This window comes from Pinus tabuliformis, chromosome 5_1 (assembly GCF_031772625.1).
Source record: "Pinus tabuliformis cultivar Carrire ecotype Pingquan chromosome 5_1, CPIR1, whole genome shotgun sequence".
Taxonomy (NCBI): domain Eukaryota; kingdom Viridiplantae; phylum Streptophyta; class Pinopsida; order Pinales; family Pinaceae; genus Pinus; species Pinus tabuliformis.
In genome coordinates, this window is record NC_142305.1 from 11,396,427 (window position 1) to 11,414,120 (window position 17,694).

A 17,694-nucleotide genomic window follows, 5' to 3' on the forward strand; every position below is an offset into this window, starting at 1 on the left:
GATACCATGTAGGAATTTACAGGGTAAGTTCCTTAGAAAGAACACCAAAAGGACACCGCTCACAACCAGATCTCAAATCAATACACCAGTATTTTTGACGTGGTTAAAACCCTCAAAGAGGGAAACAGTCCACGGCCTGAGCCAACGTGGCCACTTCAGGCAATTTATTAATCAAAGAATGAAAATTTACATAAGCTTTCTCTCATAGACGGATTACCCGAACAATGACCCTCCATGCGCTTTAAATAGAACTCATAGACCAATCGGGTGTCAAGCCACGGATCAAGTGTCGGTAATACCGAGGAGAGAGTGAACCGTCGGATCACTACATATCGTGACCGTCGGATTGTAAGTTACAAAATGTACAACGGTAAAGAAACACACTTTACCTAACTCTATACCTAACTCTATACTAGACCAAGTTGAACTTAACTATTTCCTATGTGTCGGAATATCCTAACAGATCCCCGATCTCTCCGTTTAAGCCTGTCTCCCACGGCTAAGGGGGGTAGACCCTATACGAAAATGGATGACCAACTGTGGATCAGTTGGTTTAGGAGACACGAAAGGAAACCAACACTAAATAGATTTTATTGAATTAATAGACCAGTGCCTTGTGGATTTAATGTTTAAACGATTAATTATCAGATGCTGCAGAAATATAAACCATGTAGAGCAATCATTTATCATCAAATAACTCAAACAAAAATTAATTTTTATCAAATGCGAGAAAATGCTTAAATGATACTCCAGCAATTGAAATTTCGAAAGATAAAGTGCTTTGAACAATCACGTAAAATGTTAACCAGAGATCACATTCATGCAGAACATTGAATCATATTAAACACTAATTCCCACGTCAAATTTTTAGCCTCAGCATAAAAGATGAAACCTAAAAATTCCTGAGCCAAGACTGAAATTGGCAAAAAATTTCCAAAATATTTTTTATGAGTCAAACAACTAACTAAATCTAAAATCCAAATTCTAACCCTAAAAAAAAAAACTTTTTATGCCTTTTATATTTTTTGAAAAAAAATTAAATTTAAAATGAAATAAAACCTAATTTAAAACAAAAATTGATTTTGATATTTTTATAAAGATTCAAAATTAAAAAAAATAAAAATAAAACTAAACTTAAATCTAAATCTAAACTAAAAAAATAAAAGTGTAACTAAAACCTAACGAAAACTTTATGAATTTTTATTTTATTTTTTTATTTTTTTAATTTTTTTAATTTTTTTATAATTTTTTAAAACAAAACTTTTAAAATTTAAATCTAAACTAAACTTTAATCTAAAAAACAACGAAATCTAAACTGGAAGAAAAATGAAAATCGATTTTGATTTTTTTGTAAAACCTAAACAAATTAAATTTAAAAAAAAAAAGAACGATTTACGCTAAACCTAAGCATGAAAACACAACATAAACAAAACAAAGAAAATCGAAATTGTGTTGTGTGTGTGTGCAGGTGAAACCGCGGAGAGAAAATTTTGACGGTCGAACAGCTATGGAGAAGACGGCGGCTTGAACAGCGATGGAAACTGCAGACGCTAGACTCGAAGGCAGCTTGAAAGCAGTGATGGGAGCTGGGACGGGAGTTACTGCTGCGTGGAAGCGTGGCAAGTAAGTTATTTTGCAGGGATTGAAAACCAGAGAGGACCGAGCAGAGAGAACCGTGGGCGTGAGGAATAATAGAACTACGCAGGTGGCTAGCGTGGACGATGTTTGGAGGCAGCGTGGGTACACGGGGTGCTGAAAAATGGATGCAACAGAGAAAGGCTGAGGGATGGCAGCACGTAAATGCAAAGAAATCTGAACGGCGGCGTAGCAATGAATGTGTGGATGGCTAAGGACGTGGAGCTGATTGTTGCGCCACCGTCAATAATACAGCCTACCAGAAAGAAAAGCGCAAGAGAAAGAAAATGAGAAGAAGATTTGATGCATCAGACGGCCGCGAGCAACTTGATTTTCGGATAGGAAAAAGTCCTACCATATGCAGAATTGGACATGGCACATCCGACAAGCAGTCGACAGATTTGCCTGAAAGCAGGCAAATGCTCAGTATACACTATATTGAACACATCTGATGCCATGGGGCATCCTTTGTATTGTATTTCTAACCCTACTCCTTGTCATTTCAGCATTTCATTTCTGTTTTAGGATTAGATTTACTTTTTTAATAGTTAATAAATGAAGAGCTTATATCTTTCATGTGCTTAATGTTATATGATGATTTTTGGATGGACGCTACTTATGTTTTATTGTGTATTGCGTGGATGCAGATTTTGGATTCTCCCATTCCTGCAGTGCAGCAACGTGTCCCCAAGTGGAGCCAGATGTTGACCACTACGTGTCAACTTCCCATAGCAGTACACCCCCTTCTCTTCGCAAAAGGGATAGCGCTTGATTGACGTGTCTGTGCCATTCGACAGTCATCGTCGACTTGATCAATTTATGTTGTAAACCCAGTCTGCATGTGTGAATTGTAAATAATCTTAGCAGAGTTGAGTCATGTATGTAAATTGCTAGGTGGACCTAATTTTCTAGTGATAATCTATGTTCCGGAAGGTTTTTTTGTCTCACCGATCCATGATCGGCAGAGTTTTCCTTCAGCCTAACCCCAAAGCCATAATGGATTTTGTCATTAGAATCTTAGGAGAATCCTAGCATGTTGATCTACTAGATTATAGTTGTGTCGCAGAACTGGGTGGTCTATGAGGCTCTATGTCAAATGGGTTTCCCCCTTTAGATGTAAAATTGTAAAAGTCATGATGTAAAGTGTCCTGAGGGTTAGAAAATGTTAATCCCTTCATAAGTCCTAAGTCCTAGGTCCTAGGTGATTTTTCCAAAGGCTAAGTTCGAGGATCCATTTAAAAATAAATTAAAAATTGAAAAGATAAAAAACAATAAAAAAAGAATATATATATATAAAAGATATAAAAAAATAAAAAATAAAAAATAAAATCATAAAAAGCTCCATTTTGTTTTTTTTAATAGATTTTAGTTTAAATTCTGATTTAATTTAGTTTAGATTTTTTAGATTTATCTTAATCTTAGAATTCTATTTAAAAAATAAAAAAAAAAATATAAAAATAAAAATTCATAAAAGTTAAAAAAATTTCTTTTTACCTTTTAGGCTTTAGTTTAGATTAGATTTTATTTTTATTTAGGATTTTAGTTTTAACTTAAAATTTTATAAAAAAATATAAAAATATTATAAATAATAATAATAATAATAATAATAATAATAATATAATAAAAAAAAAATAAAAAAAATAAAAAATAAAAATTAGATTTTAATATTATTTAGATTTTTGATTTAAAGGTTTCATTTAGTTTTAAATTTGTTTTATCTGAAAAATATAAAATTATTTTGGGAAATTTTTTGCCAATTTTAGTCTTGGCTCAGGAATTTCTTATGTTTTATCTTTTCTGCTGAGGCTAAAATTTTGATGTAGGAATTAATGTTTAACATGCTTTAATGTTTATTTGAAGATTAACTACATGAATGTGATCTCTGGTTAGCATTTTACGTGGTTGTTTAAAGCACTTTATCTTTCGAAATTTTAATTGCTGGCCATTAAGCATTTATTGATTATATCGCATTTGGTAAAGGTTAAGCTTTGTTTGAGTTGATTGATGGTTAACGATTGTTAATGAGCCCATATTCCTGCAGCATTTGACAAGGAATCGTTTAATCATTTATCTCATAAGACACTGGTCTATTAACTTAATAAAAATCAATTTAGTGTTGGTTTCCCTTCGTGTCTCCCAATCCAACTAGTTCATAGTTGGTCATCCATTGTCCTATAGGGTCTACCCCCCTTAGCCGCGGGAGACAGGCTTAAACGGAGAGATCGGGGATCAGGGTGACAGCCCTCGTTCTGAGCGTTGTCGTGACAATATGTGCGACGACAGGTCCTATAATTTGTAGGATCAATTGATGATTATCTGTTGATTTTTATGTTATGAGATATTGTAAATAATGTTTTATTCTGCAAATTATTTCCAAGAAAATAAAAAGCAAAAACAAAAACAAAAATGAAAGGGGATACAAAAAAAGGATATATATATGTGTGTGTGTGTGTGTGTGAGAAAAAACAAAAGAAATAAAAAGAAATATGAAAAAATGAAAATAGCCCCAATAAGTGAGCTAGTTCAAATGCCACTTTAATTAAAAAAAAAGGAGATATATTGAAAAAATTAAAAAATAGGATGAAATACCCCTTAGAAAAAAACAAAATATGCACAGCAAGTCTAAATGTCGCATTAGATTTAAATAAATATGTTTAATTACTTAATCGCACAGTTTAAGCGCGATTAGATTAGTTTAATAAAGTGTGTTTACTTAATTAATTGCATAGATTAAGCGTGATTAATTAACGGTTAATAAAGTCAGCTTTGATACAACATTTTTTGTCGTTTTGTAATAAGCGTCGGGCTACAATGAAGGGTCGTGATCCCACCCGCCCAGATCAACGGCAAGCGATCACTTCGGACCCCCTTACCCCGCGCCCCTTCGACAGTTAATCAAGTGGGGAGGAGGTCCAAAAAGTTGATTCCCCAAATCCATCCTTTGCGACGTGGCGCTCTCTGGCGAACTTCAGACCCTCCCCCCTGCCTAAACTACTTACCACGCACCCTCCCCTCCAAAATCAACTTTTCCCTTTTCCCGCCTAGAAAGTAACCATTGACTCTGCACTTTCCTCTCCACTCCTCACCCACCAAGCATCACCTCCACCCCACTCCACTACTACCAAGTGGCACATCCCATCCAACTCTGCTTCCTTTGTAGTCACATCCCTTTCAGCTCCACTCCAATCCACCCCCGCCACATGGCACTTCCCCTTCCAACCCACTTCTACCACGTGATACATCCCCTACACCTATCATTCAATTGTTAACTATCCATTCGAGATATAATCTTGGCTCGAGTAGTGAACCCGCTCCGTTTAACAGACAATTGCTAATGGTACAGTGATCTAGCATATAAACGAACCAGAACCCTGTTCAGTAGGCCTTTCTTTTGCGATCGGTTGCATTGAACAACTGAATCAACCAACCTACTACTGTTACTGCAACCAGTCAACAAGCCGACCTCTCACCACTACTAGTGATTGAGCCACCAGTCTTCATCCCACCAATTCCCGAGTAATTTCAGTATTCTAGTTTTTTTCTTTCCAGCATGGCTTCTAAGGTTAAATCCAAATCATAGTCAAAAACCCCCTTGGGCCATTGAATCGACGGGAAATTAATTTGGGCCATCAATTATGTTTTAATCTTGGTCGTTGGTGATCCAACAGAGGATTATAAGAAGAAGTTGATGGGTAGATGAAGAACACACTAGTGCAAATACTCAGTTTCCCAAGCAATTCGATTTCTTAGTGGCAGTGATTCAGCAGAGAAGATAGAGCCAGAGGGTGAGTAGCAAGTGGTAGATGAGGGCAGCAACATTCCAGGAGGATGTTTTCTAGTTCCAGGAAGAGGCAAAGGAAGGAAGGCCGAAATCCTTACAGGATTTGCGCAAACATTGCATAGAAGGTGACACAGGAGGCTTAGCGTGAAGCTAGGAAGGTGATTTCGGGGGCAAAAATTCGCTGTGGGGTGAGAGAAAATTATCACAATAATTTTGCCAGTATTTTCCTCATATTAGATTGCTAGTTGAGCATCTAAATTTTTGTACTCATAATTGCTGCTGAAAATAATAAAACCCTCATCTGCTACACTGGCTTTCCTGCATTGGGTTTTTCAGAGGACAATTGTCCAAAATAACTGTGTCAAAATTCTTGTGTGTGTGCTAGAATTTCTCAGTTTCCAATATCTTATTTTTCGCAGTATTTTTATGGTGAAAATTGCAGTTGTGATTTTATTCGTTATTTGTCATAGCAAATAAATTGCATAATTAACTTTGCAGTTTGAAGAATAATTTCTAGTCGCTGCAATAGATAAATTTTCACATGGTCTCAGAGCTAGATTGATCAGACAGGGAGCTTAGAAGTAAAAGAAGGAATTTCGTTGTTCAGTAAGAGTAGCAGGTGGAAATTCCCAGGAGCAACGCAGTCCTTTGCCAGGAAGGCCGAGTTGCTTGAGGAAGTTTGATTTTTCTGAGCACAGAGGCAGATAAATTCTATTTTCTAGATCGAGTAATTCCAGACGCAGAGGGAGCAGGTTAGATTTTTCGCTGAGCAGATTTCTGGCTGGAAACAGAGGGTTTTTCAGCGGTTCGCTAGAACGAAACTAGCGTCATGTGGAAAGTGGAATAGCACACTATACATTCTTCATCATGACCATGTACAAAATTGACATTCAGGAGGCTTCAGATTTGTCTTCCAAGTTGGAGGACGAATTTACTTGCTTGTCAGGATCAGTTTCACATGTGTCTAGTATATAGACAATGGAGCATCAACTCACATGACAGGGGTTAGAGAATATTTCTCTAGCTACAAAGAGGAGCAGATGGACTTCTAGATTACTATGGGAAACAGGACAAAAGGTATTCCACTGGGGAGAGGTACCATAGCTTTTCAAAGGGAGTCACGAGAAACCACCAGCGCTACAGATGTATAGCATGTGCCAGGAACGGGTATGAACCTGATTTCAGTATCCCAATTACAAGATAAGGGGTATGATATCCACTTCGTAGGAAAGAAAGTGTATGTCAAACGCCCAAGCTAGAAGAAGGTAAGACAAATTGGAGTTCGAAGTAACAGATTGTACCGTTGCAGCTCGACTCTCCAATGGCAATAATAGGCAGTGACAGTAGCAACGAAAAGGAGTTGAATGAGTTATGGCATAGGAGAATGGAACATCTACACCATGGAGCACTCAAGATGCTCAGAGAAACAGTAATAGGGGTTCCAGAACTTAGCACAGAACACAATGATGTGTGTAGAGGATGCGTACTTGGGAAGTATGCTAAGGCGGCATTTCCAAGAAGAGACAACAGAACAAATGGCGTGTTAGGACTTATAAATTCAGATATTTGCGGACCGATGTCCACTAGAGCTCTCAGTGGTGCCGAATACTTCGTCACATTTATTGATGACCATTCTAGGAAAACCTGGATCTACTTCTTGAAGACCAAAGATGAGGCCTTCGATCATTTCAGAGAGTTTAAGGCTCTTGTGGAGAATGCGACAAGAAAGAAGATCAAGGTGCTTCACTCAGAAAATGGTGCAAAATATATTGATATAGACTTCACAGATTTCTGTGCGAAGGAAGGCATCAAGAGAGAATGGACAACTCCATGTAATCCACAGCAGAATGGGGTAGAGGAGCGGAAAAATAGAGCCATAGTTGGGGTTGCAAAAGCTATGTTATATGACCAGGATTTACCCAGATTTCTATGGGCAGAGGCATGTAACACGACAGTATATATTCAGAACAGGACTCCTCATAGAGCATTGGGGAAAAAAATGCTAGAAGGAGTCTTCACAGGGAAGAAGCCAGAAGCTAGTCACTTTAGGATTTTTGGCATCATTGCTTATTGCCACATGCCAGATGAAAAGCGTACCAAATTGGATTAGACTGCAGAGAAGGGTTCTTCATTGGGTATAGCGAAACCTCAAAGGCATATAGGATCTACATTCCTAGCAATAGGAAGATTGTGGTGAGGCGAGATGTGAAGTTCATGGAGGACCAAGCTTTCAGAAGATCTCGTGAGATGCCTGCAAGTGATAAGGATTAGTCAGCAGAAGCTCCTTTGGTCCAGCAGCAGGGGTAGCCACACCGGAAGCCAGTGGGACCGTCACAAGGATAGAGTACTGTGACCAGTACCAGTATTTCCTCAAGTGTAGGAAATCTGAGAAGTTCTCAGCAGACGAAGAAGCAAAGGCAGGATGAGGAGGAGTTGGTTGAACCTCCCACCACTAGTGATCGAGCCAGCAGAGAGGTTCATCAGACATTGATAGATGCAAAGGAGTTTATTGGAACTCCTAGGACGAACAAAATACAGCACAGACAGCCTGACAAGTACCAAGCATTGGTGGCTCAAGATGTAGAACCTTCCAACTTTTAGGAGGCCGCACAACATCAAGTGTGGGTAGACGCCATGGTAGAAGAGTATAGCTTTATCATGACGAATGATGTTTGGGAGGTAGTGCCAAGGCTAAAAGACTGGGCAATTGTAGGTTCTAGATGGATCTACAAGATAAAATATGCTACAGATGGCAGTGTGGAAAAGTACATAACTAGGTTCATGGAAAAGGGGTATGCACAAAAAAAAGGGATAGATTATGACGAGACATTCATCCCAGTTTCCAAATACACTTCTATCTAGTAAGTTATATCCCTAGCAACTCAGATGGGATGGCAGATTCACCAGATGGACGTCAAGACAACCTTTTTGAATGGGGTGATAGAGGAAGAAGTGTACATAGAACAGCTAGAGGGCTTCGAGACTCATGAGAGGTGCACTCATGTGTGCAGACTAAAGAAAGCTCTATACGGACTCAAGCAAGCTCGCAGGGCATGGTATGGTAGGATTGGCAACTACTTGCAGCAAATGGGATTTGTCAAGAGTGACACAGATCCCAACCTTTACTATTTGATGGTAGAAGGTGAGCCACTCATCCTAGTTTTGTATGTGGATGATCTCTTTTTGACAGGATCATCAAGGCTCATAGAGGACTGCAAGAGGAACCTGGCAGCAAAGTTTGACATGAAGGATTTGGGGTTGATGCACTATTTCCTAGGATTGGAAGTGTGGCAGAAGGATAGGGAGATCTTCCTTGGGCAAGGAAGATACGCTACAGATATTCTGAAGAGGTTCAAAATGTAGGATTGTAGACCCATGTCTATGCCCATGATCACCAACTGGAAGAAGATAGATGCATCAGATGACAAGGATGTCGACCCCACCTTGTATAGACAGCTTATCGGGTATTTCATGTATCTGGACAACACTAGGCCAGATATTTGCTCCGTAGTCAATACCCTAAGTCAGTTCATGGTGGAGCTGAAGAGGGTACATTAGGCAGCAGCGAGGCATATTCTGAGGTATGTGTGCAACACAGTCGAGTATGGTTTAAGATATACTCGAGGGGATGACGTCAGACTATGTGGGTTCACAGATGTAGATTGGGCAAGCAATTTAGTGGACAAGAAAAGTACCTCTAGGTATTGCTTCAGTGTTGGATCAAAGATGGTTTCTTGGTGTACTAGGAAGCAGAGGTCAGTAGCACTGAGCTTTGTAGAAGTAGAGTATATGGCAGCAAGCACAACTATGTGCGAAGCTATATGGCTTCAGAAGCTGCTAGTAAGCTTGTTCAAACAGAGGATGGAGGCGACCAATGTCTATTGTGATAATCAAAGTTGCATAAAGCTCTCTAAGAATCCATTGTTTCACGACAGGTCGAAACACATAGATATTCTGTGTCATTTCATTAGAGATTGTGTACAACGTGGAGCAGTCCAGTTATAGTATGTTCCCACAGAAGAGCAAGTTGCAGATATACTCACGAAAGCTCTAGGGAGAGCTAAGTTCATCTATTTTAGAGAACAAATGGATATGGTGGAGAACCCATTTCAGTAGCAGGGATAGATTACCTTGGATGATTCTCAGTTGCAATAGCAACAGATTCGAGGGAGTTGCAGTGCAGATGCAAAGTTGGCAACAGTCAGCAATGTCAACAACAGCACAGATGCTGCACATATCAGAGTTGCGCAGTGGTTGGTGGGCAGCAATGGCCAGACATTAGCAGCTTGACAGGAGATGATGTAGACAGGGGCGTTATGGAAGGGTGTGTAGCACTAAAACACATTCCTCGCTAAGAGGAAGTGTTAGTTTTTGTAGCATCAGATGTGTTCTAGCCACGAAATTTGGTGGAGAGGCTAGAATACATGAGATATCCAAAACCCAGAAATTGTTTCTGGAAATTCTGCCTAGAAGTGTCTCAGTTAGATTATTAACCAGTTTTTTAATATTTCCTAAGTCTAAACTTAGGGAATATGGTTAATTAATCAATATTAATTGAGAAAATGTGAGAATTCTCTAGAAACTCACAAGGATCAACAAGAAATTAATCTAGGCCATCGATTATGTTTTAATCTTGGTCATGGGTACTCCAACAGAGGATTATAAGAAGTTGATGGGTAGATGGAGAACACACCAGTGCAGATACTCAATTGCCCAAGCAGTTTGATTTTCTCAGTGGCAATGATTCAGCAGAGAAGATAGAGCTAGAGGGTGAGTAGCAAGTGGTAGAGGAGGGTTGCGACATTCTAGGAGGAAGTTTTCTAGTTCCAGGAAGAGGCAAAGGAAGTAAGGCCAAAATCCCTACAGGATCTGCGTAAATACTTCGCAGAAGTTGACGCGGGACGCTCAACGTGAAGCTAGTAAGGCGATTTCGGGGGCAGAAATTAGTTGTGGCATGAGAGAAAATTCTCACAATAATTTTTCCATTATTTTCCTCAAATTAGGTTGCCAATTGAGCATCTAAATTTTTGTACTATGAATTGTTGCTGAAAAATAATAAAACCCTCATTTGCTGCACCAGTTTTCCCGCATTGGGTTTTTCCAGGGACAATTGTCCAAAATAACTGTCAAAATTCTTATGTGTGCGCTAGAATTTCTTAGTTTTCAATATTTTATTTTCTGCAGTTTTTTATGGTGAAAATTGCAATTGTGATTTTATTCATTATTTGTCGTAGCAAATAAACTACATAATTAAATTTACAGTTAGAAGAATAATTTCCAGTTGCTGCAATAGATAAATTTTCACAGGTGCCATTTGTTGAATTCACTGAACATAAGCATGCACTTGTGACTTTGTGTTCTAAATGATAGTCCCATTCTTTTTGCCTCTTCTCTCTAAACTATGTAACAAAAATGAATTATTTCATGACATATCATCTCCAGTACTCTAATAAAAGGGGATATCTAATGAACAAAGGGGCAACGGTACCAAAGACCAAAAAATTGACCTGTAATCATTCTCTATTATTTAAGAGTTTTTAATTGTAGTTTCACATAACTTGTTTTAACAATATGAATATTATCAAATCAAATATGTCAACAATACCAAAGACTAGAAAAATTGGCATGTAATCATTCTCTATTATTAAAGAGTTTTTAATGGTAGTTTCAAATTTGCATCGTGGAAAAGAGAAGCATGTTAGGGGCATTATTTCATGTTACTGTTTTTATATTCTTCTTGACCTAATAATATTTTGTATTGTGATTTAGAAACATTTGGACCAATGTGATCATGGATTAGACACTCATTTTTGTACTTACTATTATCCTTTTTGTATGAGGGAGGAATCAGGACGCATCATTTCATGTTTTAGTCTTCATATTTATAATATATCTAATGGTTTCAGTTCTAGATGTTGTGGTTTATAAATGACTTTGATTTTTGAACTCTAAAAGTATTTCTTTTAATTTCAAAAGTATTATCATATTTTTTGTACTTGACGTATCCTTGTCATATTCAAGTCCTGGATTTTCAAAAATCTAGTGAATCCCGATTTGGATCCGTATCTGTATCCGAATCCCGATAACTTAGGATAATACACTATGCGGAAGCAAATGACTAGGGTTCTCCACTTGTTGTATTAGTTTTGCAAGTAAATCAATCTGAGGGTGGTTGTAAACCGCTTGAAAAGAGGGTTTTATTATCTCAATGGGTTTGTATGTTGCTGCATACAGAAAGCAAAGGTTGGAGACATCACGTAAGATGGCCGCTCCTAAGAAGAATTGAATATTGCAAAGTGAATTAAGCTAATGTGGGAGTGACTTCTGAAAGGACCAAGCCCACTTACTAGACATAAATCGGACATAGTGACTTAGAGGAGTATCTACTTCACACTCCAACATAGGGTGAGCCTTCACGGCACAAGTAAAAATCTCAACAACCAAAAACATAAAAAATTTCAAATTTCTTCAAATTTTTATTACTTTTCTGCATTAGAGTAGGATTTTTGCTTGTTGGTTTTTATTGTCATATTAATTTACAACAAATTTTGTGTTGGGGAATACTAATAAAATTGTTAGATCTAAACCCCACTTAGATACAAGTTATTATTTCTTGCATTTTACACTTGTATCTAGCCTTCTGGTTGCAAATTATCAAGGTAAGTGGGTACAGCTTGCATTCATAATTATAAAATCATATTTATATTGAATTGTTTTTTCATGATCACAATAATTCTACATTAAAATGCGTGAATGTTATAACTGGCATTTTCTTGGAGTATCCCACCACCTCAATTGGTGGACCAAGGTGGCTGGGTATATTACATAAGTGATCATTAATTAGTGACTGATTCAACCATTTATCAGCTAATTCCGTTAATTTGATCATTAATATTGGAAAGTTGAAACCTCCTGCCATTTAAATGAATAATGGTTCATTTATAGTATACACCTTATTCAATTTATCATTCAATTAATATAATATAATTGCAATGGGATTTGAAGTTCAGTTGTTTGACAAATGCTCATTCAAAATTATTATTTTCCGTTAGTCCTAAGAGAAATGCTTTGAGTAACTCCTGAAAAAAATCATGCAACTGATAAGAGTGCGTAGAAGGGTCTTGGCAGAATATTATAAATAATTAGTGGGAAAGATCAAAAGAAAAATGCATATTCCATGTAGATATAACTGATTGCAAATAAATGAGCTTTTACAATAAAGTATCCTGACAAAACTTACAGCGTAATGCAGATGGGTACCATAAGGTTTTCCAACAACTTCCTCAAGATTCAATAGTTTCATCACCTACATGGGAAAAGAAACGAATCATTCCAAGCTCTAATGGTATTCTCGATCTGAGAAAAATTGTATTAAAAGATAAAGTGTAATACTCGTGAAGACAAGTAGGCATAGCTCATGAACATGTGATTCAAGAAACTCCTGTATTAACTCATAGATGCAAAGCAATAGGATTTCTCACTTGGTCACTTCCAGGACCCATGATTGAAAAGAAGCAAGTCTTGCTTGTTATATCTTGAACTTCAACCTTATCAGCAAAAAATATGTACCTGACCACATTGACGGTGAGAAGTGTAATACAAGATTTATAAAAAAAATGAGATATAAGAAAACTGACAGTGTTTCCTAAAATGATTACAAACAAACTACAACTATCTGTAAAATCTACAGTTTATTGTAATGCTACCCAGTCAAATTAATATATTCACTGCTTCGAATGGAAAAGTTCTTGTCTATTATTTTGTGGTATTTCAAAGAATAGTCCACTATTATCACTAGTGTTCTGATTTTAACACACGCATGAAGATCCAGTAAATTAGGACTAAGCATATTCTAGAAGGCCCCACGACTGACATGCAGAGAGCTACATGGATAGATAGACAGATAGTATTAATGTCCAGCAGTTGCCTAAAAGGGCCAATTGTACAAAGAGAGATGCAACATATCCAACCAGCTCTGATGGAAAAACAACAAGGAACCTGTTACCTTCCCAACTCGCACTTAATTATAAAAGCCTTAATGATTAATCCACAACTTGCAACCCATGAGGAAACAACTAAGAAGGTTAACACTATCACCTAACCAACCTATCCTCTTCACTTTAGGCTGGCTCTCCTCCTGCCTCAAGGGGTGTACCCCTAAGTAGAATTATCAACGCTAAACATTGAGGCAGAAGGTGATAAGGAAATGTGCCACATAAGCATCAATTTAAAGCATGGCAATCCATGAGCAGGTTATATCCAGTGTGGATGTCCATCATGGTACAACCAAGGGTTGTCAACACACCATGCATGCCACATACCCCTAAGCATGATATAAATGCTTTCAGAGTATTCCCAAAAGCTAGCATGCCACAGCATATTCCACAAAAGTAACCAAACATAGCATTGTACGGTACACAAATTGTTGGCACATTTCAATTGTTAGAGTCAAGTCATCTTCAAAATGGACATTAAGAAGCTGAAAAGAAGTCGAAAAGAAGCAGTATGAAGTATAGAGACCGAGTTTCTCTAGAAGAAAGCCTAGGAGAGCAGTTTGAGATCAAGAAGAAAGGCGAGGAAAGGAAAAGGCAGAGCATCAAGGTTAGTGACAAGGTTCTTGGGAGGATACTAGAGTCAAGGGTCTGTGTCATGGCCTTGGTACTTATCAATTGAAGATCTAGAAGAAGAATTTTGATCGGGTTTTTCTCTCAAGAAGTGAGAGGTTTTGGCCCTGGCTAAGAAGCCTACACTCTGTGTCACTTGTCATTTATTATGCATATTGGTAATTGTCTTGATGAAAGAACACATTAATAAGCTAACGAAGAAAAGACTATAACATAAGAAGTAAAATTGCATCACAAGAAATTATCAAGCAGAGAAATCTCTTAATTTTGAATGCCCAAGGTTTCTCAACATGGTTTCAGAGCTTAGGTGTTGAAGACAAGAAGGGGCAGTCAAAGCAAGTAGACACACGAGAATCAAACTTCAAAGAAGGATCAAAGCAAGTCAAAGAACACCAAGCAAGAGATCTAGATCTTCATCAAACCGAAACCCTAGATCGAAGAATACTCCAAGCAAGGGTTTTGAAATTATCTTCAAGAAGGAAGCAGGAAGAAAGACTGAAACCCTAGAAGCACTCCAAAAATCATACATCACCAAGGAAGTGGAAGCTCAAAAGGAAATCTTCTCCCTATTGAAGCAAAGATCTCAAAGGAGGCAGTCCTCCCTCACCAAAGTAAGAATATACTTAAAGATTCATAGTAAGAAGTAACAAGTTCGTCATCAAGTTGAAGATTCGATCTTCACAAGTAAGTACCTTTTCATTATAATCTAATCTAGTAAAAATGACTTCATGTTTCAAGGAGAAAAGTTGGTTGGGGTATCAAACTTCCTTGAATGGAAAATAAGGATAGACATAGTCCTCGAAGTGAATGAATTCATTGATCATGTCCATGGAAAGGTCTCCAAGCCATCCAAAGAACAAGCATTATCTAATTACATGGAAAAGGATCTCAAGGCTCAAAAGATTCTTAAGGAGTCTATCAAAGATCCACTCATTTCCTATGTAGCCGAGCTGGAGACACCTAAAGAAATATATGATAAGCTGGGAGAAATTTTCTCTAAGAGCACAATAGAAAATATCATGTCACTTAGATCTGATCTACATAAATTGAAGGTGTCAAACGATGAATGGATATCGTCATGTATCTCAAAGGCAACTCAAATAAAAGGTCAATTATAGGATCGAGGAGAGATGGTATCTAATAACGAAATGATCTATGTTATTCTGAATGCATTAACTGATGAACAAGGTAACCTCATATCTACCACGGAAAGAGGAAGCTATCCCATTCATCAAATTATGGTCTCCCTGCAAGGCAGAGGAAGACAGGATGAAGAAATAAAGTGACAAAAGATCAGATAGAAGGGAACAATTAGTGACAAGTCAAAAAGGAAAATTTGGAAAGTTTGCTATTCCAAAGAAGAAAAGGAAGAACATGGCTAAGGAAAGATGCTATGGTTGTCAAAATCTTGGGCATTATAGAAGAGACTGTCCTAAATGTAAGAGGGACAGGGAAGAAGACTACACGACTAAGGAAGTGAAAGAACCTGAGTCAAAGAAGAAGCAAAAGGATCTCTACTATGACTGAGATGATCTTCTTCACTATGAGGTACCTTTCACTTGTAAAGTTATAGATAGGATGCAGTACAAATAATATAGAATGCATCAGATTAGAAATAGCACCATGAATCATGATAGTAGCATTAGAAGTAAGAGCTCGTGACATGGGAAGCAGAGAATATGTCTAGTACAAATTCTACTGATTACAAAAGATGGGAGCTCTTGGAAACCTCATTAAATACTTATAGAAAGAAGTAGAGGTCATCATCGACTGGGATCATCATAGTCAATAAAGGAAACATTTGCCAGGTGAGGATATGAAATATCCTCAAGTTTCTCTGATGGAATCCTTGTCAAAGGATTCACCGATCTAGAAAGGAAGCAAATGTTTCATTAGGAATTCCAACTCATGGGATTCAAGGGATGATGGTATGATGACATAACAGGAAAGCAGGTCTAAAGGATAAAGTTCTTTCGAATGAAGTTGCTACAGGAATTCTGGATGATCGAAAGAAAGATGAGCTATGTATGCTTACATGGATATTATGAAAGTCATGTCATATGGTTGCAAGTAATATGCATCACTAATTCCATCTTGGGAAATATGATCAAGAGAAGGGATCTCCTCCGAAAGATTGCAGAAAGGCATAAGTCACACTAGATGAAATCAACATAATATGTTCTCATATGAACCATAAAGAAGTTGACTACATTTAAGGAACTCTGATTGGAAGCTCTTGGGAATGAAGTGTGAAAAGATAGGAAGAGATCGTGATAATATGCAACGAAAGTAGAAGGCATTCAACATTCGAAGTCCAAGAAGATTTGACTAGAAAATCTCCCGAAAAGATGTGAAGACTCTGATGGAAGTCAGAAAAGGAAAGATACCCTTGACAATGGATATCAGAGGGCGATGTGTCAATTTGCATGATGGATATTGATACCTACAGGAAGATGTCATGGTGAAAGATCATCACAAAGGTATTTTTGATTTAAAGTGCTCATTTATTATTTTTGAACTAATATCTGGATGGGCTTATGTAGGACTGCAAAAGGGAAATCTGTGAATGACTTCCAAGTGGACCATATAGAAGGATGTAATTGTGAAAAATCCTTAAACCCGGGAATTCCTACTGCAACACTGATGATATTTCTCCTACTTGTTAGATTTACATGAACAAGCTATTTGCAGTTTCCTACGACAAACATCGAAATACATACATTGCAGCCTACACCAATTTAATAATATGTTGAAACAAAATATTGAACAATAGATAAAGATACACACAAGTGACACAGTTATTTTTTGACAAATGTCTCCAGAAAAACCCAATGCAGGAAAACCAGTGCAGCAGATCTAAGGGTTTTTATTATTATGCAGTAGTAAAATCTGAATATATCTCTGGAAGCCTTCCCGACAATCCAATTACAGAGAATAATCTTGTCAAAGAGATTTGTGAGATTACCTCACACTATCAATGAGAATCCTAGCTAATCCAGCCCAAAAAGATTGCCCCCGACTTTTGTGGATGCCTCTGCGCAGTGTCTACATCAGCCCGACGTCAAGCTCTCTGGGGACAATGTCAACCCTCTGGCTAGTCAATTTGCTACCTAGGTGATTCAATTTCTGCCTCTCGATCTCACACCCCGACTCCCGGACCCTGAAACCCAAATTCCCTCTGCAAATTTCTGACTCCCTCTTGGCTTCTGCGTTGCCTCTGCGTGGCTCTGCATCAGCCCCTCTGGCTCAGTGCTGCCATTGTTGGATCTCCCTCTGCCTTCTCTGCTGAGTATCCTCTGACCGAGAATAATTCCCTTCGGATACTATCCTCGCCCCACTACAAACGCTCACTATTGAAATTCTTTGGGCAGCTACTCTGCTTCAGAAAATCAAACTTCTGAACTCACTCTGTGTGTTTTCCAAATGACCCTCAAGCCTCCTTAAATAATTTTCTCGTTGACATTCAATGGCCCAGATTAGAAGCTAATTAATGGCTAAGACCATTTTTGTTTGATCCTAGTCTTCTTTTAGAAGTTGCACCCACAGTTATATTAATACCCATTAATTATTTTATTTTCCTAAGTTTAGACTTAGGGTATCATTAAAAATAATTAATTATTTTAATAACACTTTTTCTAGGTGGAATTTCCCAAA

At 37.7% G+C, this 17,694-nt stretch overlaps 1 protein-coding gene across 2 annotated transcripts in view; it reads right to left on the reverse strand.

Annotated features, from left to right (window-relative positions):
- Positions 1-17,694, reverse strand: part of LOC149163288 (Glycine cleavage T-protein family) — a 388,788-nt gene that overhangs the window by 76,079 nt on the left and 295,015 nt on the right. For both annotated transcript variants that reach the window (XM_089431674.1, XM_089431672.1), the window contains 2 exons: positions 12,898-12,985; positions 12,657-12,722 (listed from right to left, as the gene is read on the reverse strand). In XM_089431674.1, the coding sequence (XP_089287800.1) occupies positions 12,657-12,722; positions 12,898-12,985 (154 nt within the window). The remainder of the gene's footprint in view (positions 1-12,656; positions 12,723-12,897; positions 12,986-17,694) is intronic.